The 19,589-nt window shown below is 36.1% G+C and overlaps 1 protein-coding gene across 1 annotated transcript; it reads right to left on the bottom strand.

Moving 5' to 3' along the window:
• Positions 1-37: 37 nt before the first annotated feature.
• Positions 38-10,512, bottom strand: LOC128218490 (protein SEC13 homolog). The gene is made up of 10 exons (XM_052926167.1): positions 10,375-10,512; positions 8,193-8,237; positions 7,708-7,823; positions 7,187-7,338; positions 6,721-6,810; positions 6,125-6,168; positions 5,576-5,703; positions 4,542-4,662; positions 3,778-3,921; positions 38-1,890 (listed from the first exon to the last, which is right to left on the bottom strand). The coding sequence occupies exons 1-10, from the start codon at positions 10,375-10,377 to the stop codon at positions 1,786-1,788; spliced, it is 948 nt and encodes a 315-aa protein (XP_052782127.1). The 5' UTR covers positions 10,378-10,512; the 3' UTR covers positions 38-1,785.
• Between the last annotated feature and the right edge of the window lie 9,077 nt (positions 10,513-19,589).

The raw sequence follows: 19,589 nt of genomic DNA, 5'->3' as shown, positions 1-19,589 counted from the left end.
CTCAACTCCAATGTCTTAAGTATAAGATAAGTTGGACTCATGTGTTGAATTTCATTTATTTTCTCATCATAATGCAACAATTATATCAATACTTAAATTGACATACACCATCATAACCAAATGTTTTATTAAGAAATGAGGTCTTTCATTATAATCCATGAAATTCTCAGATAGGGATCAGGAACCTGTTTAAATAAGATATCTTAGTTACTTTAACCATTATATATTTAACAACGATTGTGAAGGAAGCTATGATAGCTTATACTTAGTCACTCTCGTTGGCACGATGTTGCGCGAGAGCGTGGTTGTGTTCTTGGGTAACCGGAGTACCCGTAGAAAACCCACTTGTCCGGCTTGGTGACCACTAACCAAACTCACAGGCGCCCAGGCTGGGAATCGAACCCAGGTGGCCTTGGTGAGAAGCGAGTGCGCTAACCACTGCGCTAACCAGACAACCATATCTAAGTTGTAAACCTTACTCTGCTTAAAAGAGCTTGGGGACACCAGTAATGTTATGGGCAGAATCTACATGATAAATGATCTTACAATATTTTAATACGTATTTAAACAGGGCCCAGTTCTATTGTGTACAATGATAAACATTAAAGCTGCACTCTCACAGATTGAACGGTTTGACAACTTTTTTATTTTTTGTCTTGGAACAAGCCAATTTTTGCGAAAATCCATGGAAACCAGTTATTTAAGACTGCTGACAAAAAATTAGATCGCAGATTTTAAACTTAAGTTCAAAAATTGATGTTTTGTGCATTTTTCTTAAAACGTTAGTAACGGTTTAAGCCATTAAACATTAATTTTCGAACGGAAATATGAAAATCTACGATCTGATTTTTTGTCAGCAATCTTATATCATTGGTTTGCAGATATATACGCAAAATTTTGCTCTTTCCAAGACAAAAAATAAAAAAGTTGTAAAAACGGTTAATCTGTGAGAGTGCAGCTTTAAAATGGATGCCAACATTACTTGCTTTATCAGTCAATAATAAGCAGCATATAAAATATAACGTGACTATATTTAAAGCAAGAGTCATTAGCATTGACAGTATCTGATACACATGCTGGTAATATCGTGTATATATCTCGAACATTTTTTAAACAAAAGCCGAAAATTAATTTTTTACACAATGCTTATACCGATCATGACCCCAAGAACCTCAACTTAATATTTATCAGAAAACAAATTATCAATGAGCAGACTGTTCAGAACTTTGTTAAAGTTAACAATGTAATTTATAGCATCTTTGTTAACTTCAAAAAGTAAAATTTTATATGATATGGTTATATATTCATATTTGAATAAAACAAGAACAGTTGAAACAGTTGTCACAAATCTAGTTAGAAATACTGCAGATCACACTTGTATCCATTAACTTTCCAGAGCAATACAGATTTGAAAGTTAAAGAAAATGATGTTATCAATGATGTTAACATTAACCAAGTTCGGAACAATACGCACATTGAATATAAAACAAGCATACCATGTGTACGTTATGATAAAACACAAAGGTTCCAACTCCTCTTGTGGACCAAATGATACATAATTATAGTTTTGGGTAGATCTATAGAAACTTATTCCTTTTTTTCAATCTGACACAAACAGCATCCGTTTCTTTATTCCTACTGAGTCATAATCCATTTGACACAATAACTGAAGTATCAGTTCAGAGTCCCGAGAAACAATCTGGTTGATCTGTACACTGTATTTGTCCACTCCACAATCATGTACAAAGAAAACATATACACAGTTCATATCCATTCATTGTCCAATCATAAGTTCCTAGCTGGCTGCCCGTCCCCTACTGCCCCCTGGCCCTTTTTCACGTCGCTGATACACACCCATTGTCCCTCTAATGTTTCCTTCCATAAGCTTGTCTGAAATAGATCAATGATCATAATTAATACAGCTGAATATTATCTTCTCCTGCCAAATGCAAAAGATATTCAGTCGAACCCTGCTGGCTCGAACTCCCAGGGAAATACCTTGAGCCTCTGAAAATTCAAGCACAGCAGAATTGTTTACCCTTAATTTATTGCTATATCAATTCTCTGGTCCTTAGGGCTAACCAGTAAAAAATATAACCCCCGGGGGGAAGGCAATTATTTGAATAGTAGGTGGGTAATATAGGTGGGTGTCTTTTTTCGTTAATTTGGACCCCCCAAAGGTAAATTTGCTTCTGTAGGGGGGTGGCATAATATAAAAGTGCCTTCCCACCGGGGGGCTATATGTTTAAATGGAATAGCCCTGAACAAATAAGTTTCAGCTAGCCTTAAACACAATGGTAGTTTTCACATTACAAAATTGCATTGTTAACTGTCAGTATTATTGGAACCAGAATGATATCTCTGCATTTTTTTCCTACATTTTGCTTCCTTGGTTATGCCTTTGTCATTGCATTTTCCTTCCTCAATCGAACCCAAATAAATCTTAGCCTTTTTTAACACAAAAGCAAGATCTCTGGTTGAATATCTACTATACTTAAGGGATTGTAGTCACAGAGAATGGCCAGGAGAAATAATTTCGGATTGATTTTCGTGATAAAAAAACCATCAGTATTTTATTTTCTATGTACGCTGAAGTGTCTACTATCTTAAGCTGGCTTTTAAGTACTCTTGGGCTTTCTTCTCTAAGATACAATATGAGGAATTCAATTAAACCTCATGGCTTCTTTTAGGAGAAAATGTGTAATAATGGAACATTACATACATGAACAAAACAATTCCACTGTTTCTGCCAGAAATTTCATAAGGCATGTCTCGAGGGAAGGGTCCCCTCCCACTGGCCTTATTTTATTATAGTAACTAAGGGTGGCATTTCCTTAAATTTGGAAAAAAATAAGTGAATTTATGCAGAACAGGTATAGCTGGTCAGTTACTTTACTATTTGAGACGTTTTTCTTCAACCTTTTTGCAAACATCAGTATTAGGAGAATAAATTTGAGACACATGTTTTATAACTTATTAATAAATCTGATATTAAAGCAGAAAAAATGAGTACGCAATTTGTAACTTTGCGCTATTAGACTAAATCCAAATATATAATGCAAAAGAATACTGGCTATTTCCTCTATGAGAAAAAACAACATACTGCTTAACTTGACTTCAAAATGCATCAGTCTCAGTTTCATGTTCTGGCTGGAGTCCAGGGGCCATTCTTAGGTGACATAAAAAAGTACTTATAGTGGGCCTCCAACCCTCCTTTAAGTATGATAGTGATGAGTAACTGATCTCTCAACAGTTATAATACTATATCTTATATAATATGTCTTTACCTCAGTATGACCTTGACATTTGATTTCAGATTAACAAGTTCAAAACCTTACTCCACTTTTTGATCACAGACTTTGCCTGGTTATGTAAATTGACATATTGAGCAAGCCCAAAATACGTTTCACCAGTGCACAATTTGCTATACCTGAAATTAATGACCACTCTATGCTATATGCACCATTTAAAGGCCCAGTTTAAGGAATGTTTGGCATGATATTCCCCTACTGTGCATCTTTTGCTAAATACACTGGTGTCACGATAGGGGCCAATTTCCTGTATATTGATTTATTGGCTTAGGGCCATTTAGAATCCAATATTATAATAAAACCTCCAAATCTGCACAGCAGGATGCTCAGATTGAAGATCTGATAAGAGAGATCAAGGCAAGTAGATTAAGATCAGTACACAGAGGTGGTGTGCTATACCCTGATTTGGGGGGGGGGGGTCAATTATAGAAGGCTTAAATTAGGCCTTTAATTTTAAGGGTCGTACCTTGTTATCTCCCCCTGACACCGCGAGGATGTTCCCAGTTATGGACCAGCTGAGGTGCCATACCACGTCCTTGAACTTGTTGAGTACTGCCGAGTTCCATGAGTTACTTATGCCGTCATTTGTCCAGATTATCACGCGACAGTCCTGCAAAAATGTTACATGCATGAAGTGAGCATAAATATTCAGAAGATAAAAAAATATATACCAAGGTATACATACTGTATTCTTCAAGCAATTACTGATTTAAACATACTTTTCTCTATTTTGACCGATTTATAAAGATAACTTTTACCCATAGAAGAAACTACTATCTTACACTCATTATAACCCTTGTCAAGCAAGTAAATGCAAGATAGGAAATATGGGTGCAAATGGAAAACGTTACAGAAAATATCATGGCAATGAATAAATGAGAACCAAAACTAAAAGGCATAATCCATATACAATCCCCCACTCACACTGGTTTCTTATAACAAAGAAGGATGAACTTCCTCAGTCAGACACTGTACATTATTTACACACCACATCTATTACACCAAGGGTCATCTACATATGAACAGCTGGCTATGATGCTCTTGGCCAGGCCTATGGAGGCGACCCATGCTACATACCTTACCTAATCACTGTAGAGTATAGTACACCTAGGGTCACCTACCTGTGAACAGCTAGCTATGATGCTCATGGGCAGGCCTATGGAGGGGACCCACGCTACATCCCTACCCCAATCACTGCACAGTGTATGTAGTACACCAAGGGACACCTACCTGTGAACAGCTAGCTATGATGCTCTTGGGCAAGCCTATGGAGGGGGCCCATGCTACATCCCTGACCCAATCACTATGACCCTCCATCTTTTGCTCCTCCTGCCATTCACCCTCCTCTTCCCTGTAGAAACATTAGTAAAGTACATGTAAATAAGCATCCCTAAGACTGTAATCTACATTTCCAGCCAATGAGATCCCATATTGACAATAACTGCCACCCTTTATCATTAAGACTTGCAGCTTTACAATTAAATACAGAATGATGTCATAAGCTGCCTGTTGTAAAACATGTGATAATTTACTAGTAAGTCAGTTAAAGCAAACTATGTATAATCTTAATGACTATACTGGCTAACTTGCTTCAGTCACTCCACCCTTCTTAATAGACCATTAAGGTTTTACCCAATATTATCTAATTATAAAGTGGCAAAATATAATTTGCATCCATATCAATTAACCTTCTGGAACTCTTTATCCTATCTCATATGATCAGATCAATGTTCAGTTACACTATTGTCTGCATAACATAATGTACCGGTATATAGAGCAGCCTTTTTTAAATTTTATACCATGCTTACATAAATGTATGCTTCAAAATTCCAGGAAATTAAGCTGATTTAATCATTATATAAAATATGCTTATGTATATAAAAAAGAGAACTGATTTCCAAAAGATTAAGAAGAATTTTGCCAAGGTTTTTAAATCAAATACATCACTTTTTCAATTTCTAAGTTTGGCAACAAGATATAATAATAGAGAGGTTTCAAAACACAAATTTATGGAGTATGAGTGGAGTTCTTTTTGTGCACTTCATCATCAAAGAATGTGTATATTGTACAGGTTTAGACTAACATGTGTGGTAGCAACATGAAAGTATCTGACATGAGTGGCACTGGGCCTACTAGTAAAAGCTTACAAAGAAAAACGGCAAATTACTTCTTAATTAAAATGCAACATTTGTGTATATGTGTGTGAAGCTACATGTATAAATACACAAACATCTACAATTCTGATAAACTGCAACTCTCCCTACCTCCATATCTTGACTAGGTTGTCGCATCCTCCTGATACGAGTTTCTTCACAAGTGTAGGCCGCCCTGACTGGTCTAGGAGGGCGTTAGGGGCTAGAGCTGGCGCCCAACTTACTGCATTACACCCAATCTGGAAATAATGGTACAAATTTTTAAACCACAATATTCTATCAACTTTGCAAAGGTCAAAGTAACAAAACAAATAACATACAGAGTAAGTTCCGAATTCTTCACAAAATATCTGCTATTACATTCAAAGTAGTCAAGTCAAAACTTACAACCTCACACATATTCTGAGGGCTATTCCATTTAAACATATAACCCGGGGGAGAAGGCACTTTCAAATTATGCCACCCCCCTGGAGAAAACAAATTTACCCTTTTTTGGTCCATATTGGCGAAAACAGCCTTCCCCCCGTGGGTTATATGTTTTACTGGTATAGCCCTGAGCATGAATTATTTACTGACTGAAATGGGGTATTAATGCCTTTAGTAGGCTATATTACATGATTTAAGTCAGAGGCCAAGAAGTAATTAATTTATTTAACATACTGTGTGTGCATTTTTTATCTTCTTTGCATCCCAACATCCATCACCTGAAAAGAAAAGAATACAATACAAGTTGAATCAATAAAGAAACAGCAAATTATTGAGTTACATTTAACTGTTAGGTATTGTAATTTCAATCTTACACCCCAAAACCAATACTAACACAAACTTGTATGTTAAATGCAAAAATGAAGCATGGGTCCCTAGATTTCCGCTCTTAACCTCTGAGTAACAGGCCTGTAAAAACAAACATTTGTACCTTTTGTACTGCTTTTAAAATGGCTCCACAAATTTCTTCACAAAAGCAAATGCCAACACTTGTCTGAGTGTTGCTTTTTTCATTTAAAAAGGGGCCAAATAACTGGTCAAGCCAGAGGAATGGGCCTTGCTTTTAATGCATACATTTTCTCTGGCCTCATGTTTATCAAGTTTCATTTGAATATCTGGAACAAGAAAAGGACAGACTTAAAAAAAATGCACAACAGAGACTATGACACCTAAGGCTATCAAATGACCTCGACATGCTTTTTTTTAAAACAAAAGACAAGCTAATCAAATAAAAAATAAAATTATTTTATTTTTTAATCTGCGTTACTTACCTGTGCTTGAGAGGATGGAGATTGAGCCATCTGAACTGCCACAGGCCAACACCAGGCCCAGCTCATGGGGGGCAAAACAGACAGAGTTCACTGGAAAATAGGTGAAAGTTGTAAATCAGTCAAGGGTAAAAAAAATAATTAAACATTGTTTTTAAGTATGTTGATATTTTTTCTAAATATGAAGTATCTATGAAACAGATTTCCAAATTGAAAAGCTCTATTTTTTGTATGATTACAGCCAGATTGATGGAACTTGCTAAACATTTATTTTATTTTTGTGAATATTTGTACCCAGTCTCCTATTTATATGCAAGTAATTTGAACTTCATGATCTATGACCAGCTTAAGCATTACTATAATGACTATGCTAATAACAATGATGCTGGTGACTTAGTAAAGATTGCAACATGACAATGCCTCAACAAATTTTCTTTGAAAAAGCAGACAGCTAAAATACAGCACAAACCTGATGAGTCATGGTTGGAGTATTCATACAGTTTTCCCCATGTTCCATTAGTCTCCTTCCAGAGAATGACCTTCCTGTCATAGCCACAGGAGGCAATCAGGGAGCCGTACATAGGGTGGGCCCAGGCCAGCTGCCATACAGGACCTTCATGGCTGTAGGAGAGAAAAGAACAAAGATTATTAGTTGGTTCAAAAAGATGATGACCTTTCAGTCTTAGTCACATGAGACAACCACAAAGCTGTAAATAGAGTGGGTCCAGGCCAGCTAACATACCTTACCTTCGTGGCTGTAGAGAAAAATAGAACAATGATGGTTAGTTATTCCAGTAAGAGGATGAACATTTCTATCACAGCCACAGGAGGCAAACTTTTGGTCTTCAAGAATCATTCAAAGATGTCATCTACCTTTGACTGATCAAAAATTTACAACAGATCATTAAGCAAATCTCTTATTATCCAACTACTTATACCTCAATCAAATCATTGCAATCAACAAATCGTAAGTCATATTTATCAATTTACCCTCTAAGGTCTATGATGAGCCTCTGCTGTCCTCCTTTCACGTCAAACACCTTGATAGACCTGTCAGAGGAGCAGGTGGCCAGTTTTGTACCGTAGTAGTCTAGCTGGGCATCATGCTGAAATAGGACACCTTTTGAGATTGTTTCCAAAGTCATTTATATTTATTTTAAAGTATAGTCTACTGTTTCTGATGCAAAATTCAAAGTAAAAAAACATTTTTACATGTGTTAATAGTCTGAAGTTAAGAGCTTTCATACGTAATTTTACAAAACAGAATCATCATCTGACAACAAAGGCATTTAAAGATAACCTTCTTATTGTACCTCAAGTATATGAACGAGAATCAAAATTATTATTAATTCCTTGGCCATTTTTTCCATTAATATACCTTTCCCCTCTCACAAAATTCCAGTAACTGATAAAAAAACCTATTTCTTTATAAAGAAAGAACACTGTTAAAATGTTTTGTGTAAATGCATACATACAATCATGTCTTCATGAGCTGTGTCTATGGAATTGAGCACCGACACCTGCAATTTAAAGTAACATGTACATGTGTTATTATTAATAATGATGTTTGTATTTTACCATGGATTGATAATAATGGATATTTTAGCATAGTTGATATACCAGGACAGGTACTCTCCATAGACGCAAAAAGCAAGGATTGCTCTTCCATCCCAGCAGCACTTATCACAGTATATCTGAAACACCAACAGGGTTTTTCCTCTGCTATTTTTAGGATATTACCCGGTAAAAATGCAAAATGATGTATTTAAATATAAATAAAAGGAATACCATTGATATTTTTCTAAAAAAAAACGAAAGAAGCAAATATGCTAAGTTATATCAGGCCTGTTTTCATCAGTTTCTAAAGCTGTATTAAATACCTATACCCTTGAATAGGGAATTTTTGCATTGTTTTACAAATATCAGCTTTAGAAACTGATGAAAACAGGCCTGATATAACTTAGCATATTTGCTTCTTCCGTGTTTTTTTAGAAAAATATCAATGGTATTCCTTTTATTTATATTTAAATAAAAAATGTTAAACATATTTGTTTGGCAATGACATGATAAAACATTAATAATAAAATGTTGATACATGTACATCTGTTACGGGTCACGGACACTACGGACCATGGACATTACGGACCAGACATTACGGACCAGATTTAGGGACACTACAGACCAGATTTAGGGACATTACGGACCATGTTCGGAATCTTACGGACCATGATTTAAACATATATTTTTTTTTAAATTATTCACTCATTAGTTTTTAATTTGTTAATAAATACTTGAATATGAGTGCTCAGTGTGACGTTATATCTTCCATATAACTGTGAAAAATCCCATGAAGTTCGAATAGATCAATGGTTCAATATAAAATCTTGTGAAATTCCAAAAGGTGTTAAAGACCTATGTATTTATAACAATTATTTGAAAAATAATGACCAAATTTGAAAGATTGGCAGTAAAATCAGTTAAAAGCAACAGAAGAAATATTTTCCAAAACAGTTTATTTCCCAAAATAAATCGAGCAGAAATATTTTCCAAAACAGTAATATATAAGAACATATCAGTGTTTGTTGCAATTCTTGCAAACTGATGTTTAAAACTGGCAATTTCTGTTGCCTTAAATAGTGTTTATTAGTTATAATTGTACCCGTAATTATCGGCGGTATATTACAAAAGAAACAAACATTATACTGACAACCTTTAATTGGCAATCATAAATGTGTGAAAACCCATTGTGAATGCGCACTTTCACTGAACCTTTCAATTAAAACAGATGAAACGGAAAACAAACAAATGTGACGATCGAAAGTTTATTTCAGAAAGCAATCGATCACATATGAAAACATTAATATTCACATTTACAATTATAAGATAAACACATATTTCGTTCGTTATTATTCACATTATTAAAAATGCATTGATGTTTAACATTGGAATTTCATGGGATTTTTCAGTTACATTAAAGATAATTGTCATACTGAGCAATTATATTAAAGTATTTATTAACAAATTTAAGACAAATGAGTGAATAAATTAAAAAAAAATGTTTAAAAACATTATAAATCATGGTCCGTAAGTTTTTGAAGATGGTCCGTAATGTCCCTAAATCTGGTCCGTAATGTCCCTAAATCTGGTCCGTAATGTCTGGTCCGTAATGTCCATGGTCCGTAGTGTCCGTGACCCAAATAATCTGTCATTAAGCATACATTTATTTAATAGACAGCAATGATAACTTCTTTTATTTATAATGATAGCATACATATTTTGTAATATTCATGATCCTAATTAAATAACCAGAAATCAAGTATATGGTAGAGGGCTTAGACTTGATTTCTAGGCATATGTGGATTTTCAAAGAGTTTTTTTTCTCTATGGCTTAACTCCACTGCAGGATTCAAGTTTTCTTGAAAATATGACACCAACGGTTATCAGAATGTATAGAAATTGGCGATTCACTTATATCCCTATAGTATAGTTTTTTTTTGTTTTATTTCAAACATGAATATGATTTCAGTACATACAGAAGCTGTTAAAAGTAAAACAACCGGTACATCACCCCACCCACTCCAAATGACCAAAATCTTAAACTGTAATCGCTAGAGAATAATCATTTAATTAAAATTCAAGGCACATTAAAAGGCTTACCATTGTGTAGCTTTTTCTGGATATAAATGATCGGTCTAATTGAAAAAAACACGTTAATATTGCTACAACAATCTATATTTTGTTCGTCAATTTTGACGTGGCATAACTAAAACTGCTTTTCTTTTCGAAGAGCTTCTTTATAAAACCTATACCGCATAAAACCTTTGGCTAGACTCTACCAATAGTTTTATCAATGCTAACACCACGGACATTGTTTATACAAATGGTCGTGAGACTGTGATAATGAGAGATAGTCTTGAGCACTCGATTGCTCGTCTTTCCAAAAATTAAGTAACTTTGATTGGAATTGGCATTTATAGACACCTGAGATATTACCACGCTAATCCCTTGACATGATTGAATAGTAACTATCTGCGTTCGCACAGCTCACTTTGCGTCGGGTTGCATTCAGTTTGGGACAACCGATCTCAGTTTTTTCATTGACTACACAGCAAGTCTGATCAATATAGTCACATTAATTGTCTACAATTAGATATTTGACAAAACGTAATTGATGGCAGATTTTGGGTCGTGGATTTTCCCGTTTTTAATTATTTCAGCTGAAGTCATTAAGCACAGTGAAACACTGCGAGTAAAACGGCGCGGTACATGTATATAGTTTTCTTCGCCTTTGATTATCAACTTAATAAAGGTCTGTTTCACAAAAGAGCTTATGAATGCCCATTACTGTTAATGCAGGTTCATCGACATACAGACTGATCTGAGACCAATAAGGCGGTATATATATATACTGGACGAAACCGTCCTGTCAGCATAACACTTTCTTCTCAATGAACAGACCGCGCTCGAGTCCCGGCCATTTAAAATATACCATTCTTAAAATTTAATTATCTTTAAGATACCTGTTATATAGCATTTCTAAATTATAACTACTGTTAAAGCTGCACTCTCACAGATTTACTATTTTTACATTTTTTTTTTATTTGTTATCTTGGAAAGAGCAATTTTTTGCGTAGATATCTGAAAACCAATGATATAAGATTGCTGACAAAAGATCAGATCGCAAATTTTCATATTTCCGTTCGAAAATTAATGTTTTGTGGCGTAAACCGTTACTAACGGTTTAAGAAAAATGCATAAAACATCAATTTTTGAACTGAAATATAAAAATATGCGATCTATGTTTTTGTCGGTTGTCTTATATAACTGGTTTTCATGGATTTTTGCAAGAATTGGCTCGTTCCAAGACAAAAAGTAAAAAAGTTGCCAAAACGTTCATTTTTTGAGAGTGCAGCTTTAAGACTGGAAAAATAAAACCCTATCCAGTAGTCAGAGCTGTGTGATTACTTTTAATGTCATTCTTCGCAGGCCTCGCGCCATCTTTGGTACACCATTTCTCCATTGGCGAATATATCATAAACTGGTGGGGATTAATTTCCCCTTTGGCTTCAAAACTGTGTTTTGGGGCCAAGTCATAATACGGACATTATGGTGTACCAATGCAGGGATCGTTCTATACCGACCCCAGGGATTGGCTTGCAAAACGCATCCCTTTATTGAATTTACTGACTAATAACTGAGGTTATATAAATAGCGTTGTTGTTTTTTAATCTGCTTTTAAAATAAACTTGCCCGAAATCGTACTTGTCCCATTAATATTCAGCAATATATCTCTCTTTTCATGAAGCTCGTCTATTTTTGACAATGAGAAGAAAAAAAAACAACGTCATTGGCTCGATTGTTCAGAACTTTGTTAAAGTTAACAATGGGATTAACGACATCGTCGTTAACTTTTAAAGGTGAACTATTTGATGATATGATCACTTATTTAAATAAGACAAGTACAGCTGAATCAGGTGTTTCAAATCTTGTTAGGAATACTGCAGATCATAAATTTATCTGTGCAACTTACAGAGCAATATTGATTTGAATGTTAACAACGATGGCGTTAACAACGTTGTTAACTATAGCAAAGATCTGAACAATCGGCCCTTTGTCTTGATGTTTGGCCACAACTCAAAAAATGGCTCCTTGATAGTTTGAAAAATAACGCAAAAACTTTGTCATAACTTAATTGCCGTTGCATTTAGGATATTCAAGCCAGTGCACTTTGTAAACACGAAACTTGTGACAAAATGCACATGTGTAGTAAGGCCAATTACTCTGATTTTAATAATAGTCTTGTTTTGTCCTGAATAGTTCCTTCAACTTGTTGATCAAAGTATTTAAGAAAGAACATTTAATAAACTTATATATTTATAATTATATCAAACTTTTCGAAGAATAGCTGATATTTCCCTTTTTCAATAAACTTATATAAATAAAATAAACCCCAAAGTCCAACACCTTACTCTTGCGAGTTTTATTTCTGCTGAACTTTGGAGATGATCTTTTTTGTAATTATTTCCCACACGGAAAATGTAAAAATGAACGGTTATAACAAACTCCGGATATAACGATATCCCATACGAAAGGAACATTTTTTTTCTGGCCCCAAAATGAAAAATGTTCAGTCAAGTTGAAATTTAAAACGAATGGAGTTATTTTCTAATAAAGTGAAACATCGTCATAGTTCTAACGGTACTACATAGCATCGTTATGTTTCCGTCCTGATGAATAACTGCAGAACTCCTTGGACCAGAAAACTCAAATTTGGTAGGCTGGTTGGACATGAATTTCTGATGACGCTTTGGGGTTATGAAGTGAAAAAGCCAGGGTCGCGGTGACCTTGAGCTTAAGAAAAACGGCTCCTGGTCAATCCAGAACGTTTGGGGACCAAAAACCTCAATGTTAGTCATGACCAACAGATTACCCCTATTCATTTAAAGTTCAAAGGTCATGGTCACATTTTGATGATTTTGTTCTCAATCTTGAATACAATTTAGTCTGAGCCATTTTACAGGATAATGAGAATTCAATCAATCTTCACAGAATTGTAGAGCATATTTACAGTATTTGTTCAGATAACTTTAATTTAACAAATATCCAACTAAACACCAACCAAAAGCTGACGTAGAACAGCGCGCTCGACTATACGTCACTTTGTCTTAGAAATGAAAACAATAATGATGTAATAAAATTATGTGCCTGGCAAGCAATAAAGAAAGTAAACAAGAAACGCCGCAATGAGATGAAACCAGGTTTTCTATGATTGGCAGAAGAACTTCAGCCTTCGTTGTGAGATTCATTTTCACCTGGTTATTCTATTTTTAGGAACACTGACCTTGACCACATTTTCAATTCCACGGAAGTCCTCCAAAGACTCTTTCTACATACCAAGTTTTGTCACAATATATCAACCCTAACTTAAGTTATTCAATACCAAACAGTTATCCATATTTAGTAACTGCGACCTTAGCCTTGGCCCTAGGGGCCCCAAATGTAATCATTTGAAAGGACTCCATAAACTCTTCCAATATACAAAGTTTGGTCGCAATGTGCCAACCTTAACTAAGTTAAGTTATTCGCTAAAACCTGTTGTCTATTTTAAATAACAGTGACCTTGACCCTAGGGGTCCCAAATGCAATATGTGAAAATGCAAACTTGCCCTTAACCTTTAACTGGGTGCCAATGCAAACGATGGGGGGAGTTGTATAGCCTCCTTATTCTTGAAATAGTCATGCTAAAACAGCTTAATCAGGGGCAGTTGGCATCTTCAAATTCAACTCTTGTTAAACTTAACACGAGATTGGCCATCAAGCTTTTATTGAATCATAAAAAATTCAATGTATTGTTCTAAAAAAATATTACACAAAACATGAAAATAATAAATAGAAAACAGTGTTATATGTACATATGTACATAACATATTAAAAGTATCTTAAACACTAACATGTAGCAACTCACTATTAAGTGGGTCGGCAAGCGCTATGATGGACAAATGTCTGATGACTCGAAATCGGAATCTTACATAGCAAGATTTGTCAAATTCCAGCTTGTTAATCTAATTTCCATGACTGCCGCCATTAATGTTTACATTACACTCATAGCCTGCAGAATTTATTTGTGGTTAACCAACAGTACTACAATGTTGAAAGATAATGCTTCAAAGACATATTGTATTTCATTTTACTGCAATCAAACATCATTTTACAAGTGTTGGTTCAACAGTATGACTGAGAGGTCTCTTCATTGAATTATGAATACAGTTGAAACCATACTCTGCCATCTAAAAAATTGCATCACGAATGTCAATATGTCAACACAATATCCATGTTCTTATTTGATGACAACCCTGAAAGTCCATATGACTATAACTTTAATATCCCTGGGGTGGCATTCATAAAACTTCTTATAAAGTCGTTTCCTAACTTAAGTGGCTTTCCTTATTATAGTATCTTATTATAGTATATGAAATAAAAAATAAAGAATTTCCAAAATCCATTATTTTCATTCACCTTATTGAAAAAAAAATACTTGAATATTAAAAACACTTAAATATTTCTTTTCTTTTACCTATGAACATTTTAAGAAATCAACTTAAGTTAGGAAATGACTTAAGATGCTGAATGAATACGGCCCCTCGCCTACGTATGAATACTTGAATACAAGTAGAAAGAATGAACCAGCACTCTGAAATGTCGTCTTCATCTTACATGTATAATGGAGATATGTACAGAGAGCTATGTTGATGGTGTTTGAGATTTCAGAATGTTTACACATGACACATGACATCCATGTCAAAATGTAGTGTTTTAGCCAGAAATTGAAAAGGGCAGGGTGGGCCCAAAAAGGGGCAGGGTGCTTTCTTCAAAGGGGCAAAATAGTGCGCGCAATATTTGATTGTGAAACAGCCATATACCTTAAAGTCCATCTTAGGTTGTTGTCAAACTGTGACTTTAAGTGTGTCCTTATGCCTAAAAGAGTTAGCAGTATGTGTAAGTCAACAACAAGGAGATGCAAGTTAACAGTTTTTATTGTATTTTTTATATTATCCAAAAGACTGTAGTAATAGCACGAAGACAATCAGTAGTCACAGGAAATACACACAAAATTATCATAAATGATAATAAATAGTAAAATAAAAAAAAATCAATGAGATCAAACAAGACTGTTACAATGAGGCAACCAGACAACAATTACCAAGGGGGGACAAGTTCATACAAATAACAAGAATACAACTGTGTGCCTACATTTGATAAGTTATGGCATGCATATTGCAATATTTTAAAGATAAATATTTAATTAAACCACCACTCAATTATATACATTAAAACAACAGAGCAAAACATCTCTTTTTGATAAAAACTAAAAATTGTCAAAGTCATAATCTAATAACTAGCATTTCAGTTCATATAAGTTTAAAAAAAAAATGATTAAGCTCTTCAACCATTTGTTTTTATATCTTTTCAGGACAATAGCACAGTGCAAATACAGAGGAAATGCAAAGATAAATGATAACTTATTTCATAAATAAAAAAGACCAAACTTGAGTAAAACATGGCATCATTTAAAACTGATTTCAGCATTCAGGGACTTAAAATGGCACTAGCATGAATGCAGTATTGCATATGCCATATATATATGGCTAGGCAGATAAAAAAATAAACAAAATCAGTCAACTGAACATTTGATACTCGAATCTCTTAAAGTGTTGTTTCTTAAGTATGGTTTAAGCATGGATATCCTTAACATAACTAACTAATTCATTTTGTCAATTTTGAAAGTTTTGTCAAGCTTGACTCCAACAACTTCAACTCATAATTTAATAGAAATGAAATAAGATTTGGACTCCAGTAGCTCTCAAGTAGCATTTTATTGGGTGTTAAAATTCATGTGCATGATTTTAGCCAATTCACAATAATCTAAACTTATCAACGAGGCTATTCAAGAAATTCCATGTCTTGGGGTTAAATCTAAATTCGTCTGTTTTTCATTTTGTACCATCTTCGTACACATTTGTCAAATGCCAAGTATTTATCGTTCCTATTTATCATCAGGAGTTGGTGTACTGTGTCAACCTGCAACCGATTCCTTAGGTCTGTCTTGGTTCTTGCCAATTCTGAAAACACACGTTCTACTTCTGCAGTGCTTACTGGCACAACTACTGCTGTTGCACACAGTCTTTCTATGTTTGGGAACTTGTGTGGTCTTATTTTCATCATGGCCTTGATGAGTCTATGTGGCCCTCTGATGACTTCAGGCGATGTTGATGAGATGGCATTTTTGAAGTCATCCCACTCTTCTGTGACCTCATCAGCGTCCAGCCCAAAGTTGTCGGCAAGGCAGGCTATCTCATCATTGCCGTAGAATGTTTCAGTTTCATCCATGTTAAAAACAGCTAGCTGATCAATGACATCTGATGAGGCCAGTCGAACATTGATGTTGTCGACCAGTTTGTCCAGAAACATGGTTCTTGCATTATGAACAGACTTCAGCTGCTGCTCTGTTGCCTCTAATCCAAGGTCTGCCAAGAGCTTATCACATTTTCGCTCACTGCTTCCATATGTCTCTTTCAAATTTTTAAGCCCAGATATAGTGGAGTCTTTCCTTGGTTTAATAACAGAAAGGTTAATGTCATTCCTTTCAAAGACCAGTGTCAGTGCTGCAAGTGGTCTTAAAGCATCACACAGAAAGTGAACAATCTTTGCAGTGGCCGGATTTTTAAGCTTCTTAAGCAGCCCACTTGCACTTGGACCACTCCCCATTCTGACTTTATCGGCACCGGATGCCTCCGCATTTTCGAGGTCGATGAGAACAGCCTTGTAGCAGTCTCGTAGAGAGGTGACGGCTGCTTTGTGGGAAAGCCAGCGAGTATGGCCTGCCTGTTTTATGGTTTTCCCTTTCTCCTCTAACATAGTCTGTATCTTCTGTAGGGAGGCAGTTTTATTTGCAGAGTAGTGGTAATACTTGAAGACATGGTTCAGGAGATCGTCTGTATCTCTCATGAGCGGGATCGATTCAAAGCTGTCCTTGGCGGCCAGTGCCAATCGATGGTTATGGCAATGGACAGTTACGAGGCCGGGTTTAACTGCTTTCAACCTTGTTGCAACCCCTGTCTTCTTGCCGATCATGGTCTGGCATCCGTCTGAGGCATATCCGACAAAATTGCTTAGTCCAAGCTCTTCTACCACTTTCTCAGTCTCTTTAAAGATGGTTTCAGCCTTTCCGTCGGTAATTTTCACATCTTTTAAGTAATCTATACAGGCGTCTCCATTTTCAGTGTTGATGTACTTTACACAGAAGGCAAGATGTTTATTATTTGATACATCGGTTGTCTCATCACTCATTATGGCATATCCGGGACTGTCTTTTACTCGTTGCTTCACTGTCTCCTCGATGTCGGTAGCCATGGAGTCCATGAATTCATCTGCTATTGTGGGACTTGTGTATGTCGCGTTTTTTCCTTGTTTTAGGTGTTGCAGGTCTGGGCATTGTAGTTCATTTGTAGCAAAATTGACAAAGTCTTTAAACAAAGTGGTGTAGGGAAGGTTGTGGCTTATAAGAAAATGCAAGATCTTTGTTGCACATGTCAGTGCTTTGAACTCATTTTCGCCCATTGGCATCTTCTTCTGCTGGAAGGCGTCACTAATGTTTAGCTGGACCTCCGTTTCAACTCGTAATGCAGACCTATGCATCTCCGAGTTCTGATGACTAACAATCTTGTCGAGCCGAAGTGTTGTGCACCCATTGGTGTTCCAAGTTCCATTGCCATTTCTCCCTTTCACTTTGTGTTTTTGGCATAGTCTGCAAAACATTACATCAAGAACGCCAGTATCTGTCTCTTCCGTTGCGCAGTATAGCCATGGTCTACCATCTGTCCACTTTGGATCAAATCCAATTTTGTGTTTGGCCTTTTTGCTCGAAGTTGCATTTGCTGTCTGTTTGGTCGGCAATTGTGGGTTGATTAACTGAGTTTGATGAGAGTCATTGGTCGACATGGGCGTGTGGCACAGATCTGCGGCCGACAGGTGCGTGTGGTGAGAGTCTACGGCCGGAGGGGGTTTCTGGTGCGGGTCTGTGGTCGACAAGTGCGTGTGGTGCGGGGCTACAGCCGGCAGGGGCGTTTCATGCGTGTCTTCGGCGGGCGAAGTGGTGAAGCACGAGTCTAAGGTGGGCCGGGGCGGATGACACGTGCCTGCGGCGGTCGAAGGAGTAAGGTGCGAGTCTGAAGGCGGCAGGGACATGAGGTGCGTGTCTCCGGCGGGCGAAGTAGTGTAGCGCGAGTCTACGGCGGGCCAGGGCGTATGACACGTGCCTGCGGCGGTCGATGGAATGTGTTGCGAGTCTGCAGCCGGCAGATGAGTGTCGCGCGATTCTACGGTCGGCCGGGTCCCATGACGGGAGTCTGCAGGGAACGAAGGAGTGCCACGCGAGTCTGTATCAGGAGGGGGCCTGGAAAGCGAGTCTGTTGTCGACCATCCTTGTGGGTCACTGGCATCGGAAGGTGCTGATTTCGTGTATACACTGAAAATGAAATAATTGTTTATTTCTGTTTGATTTAGCAAATAAACATTTTCATGATATCGTTCTTAATATGAATTAGATATAAAAAGAAATATAGAAAAGACTGTGTTCAGATTAAAAGGTTTAAAGAATTGTTTTCTACAGTTTTAATTAAAACTTACGTAGCTCTATATGACGAAGTGTACAAAATGTACAAACAAATGTCTCCTTTATATCGAAATAAAAGTTTTCACTCCCTGAATTATGACTGCTATTTAAGTTTTAACCATTATCATATGAGAAACAAAAGGGAAAACAAGTATACGTATCCATCCTTGTGTGCATCCAACACGGTATACCGTCATTGGCATATACATGAAACGACATAAAAGAGCACGTGGACTTCATGTTGCAAATTTCCCGCCAAAATGAAACTCGCTCTTAAACTTATATAACGTCGCGAACAAGTTTACTTTTTCAACAATGAATCGAAACGCAATTGATTTTTTCGTAGGTAATTTATTTTTATATTTAAATTTACGAAGATTGGCGAAGACTGCAATGTTTAGCTAATGTAATGGTTCGGAGCCATGCAAGGTGTTGCGCCTAACTATTTTTATGACAAATACATTTTCTTTTGAATTTATTGTTGTTTGAAAATACAATGAACTTTTCGTGATAAATAACCTCGGTGTCCTGCTATTGATAACCTCATATTGACAATTGTCTCTTTGCGATACTATATATCGGGTATGAAAATCTCAACTTGTAACACTTTGAACATAATAAGCTACGACGACAGTATCACGAACAGCTTCATTTTTATGCTCCAACTTATGTGAAAACAAATGTTACAATTACATTCAAA

The sequence above is a fragment of the Mya arenaria genome, chromosome 14 (genome assembly GCF_026914265.1).
Source record: "Mya arenaria isolate MELC-2E11 chromosome 14, ASM2691426v1".
In the NCBI taxonomy this organism is placed as follows: domain Eukaryota; kingdom Metazoa; phylum Mollusca; class Bivalvia; order Myida; family Myidae; genus Mya; species Mya arenaria.
Note: the sequence above shows the minus strand (reverse complement) of the source record. Positions and strands in the feature narration are given on the sequence as shown.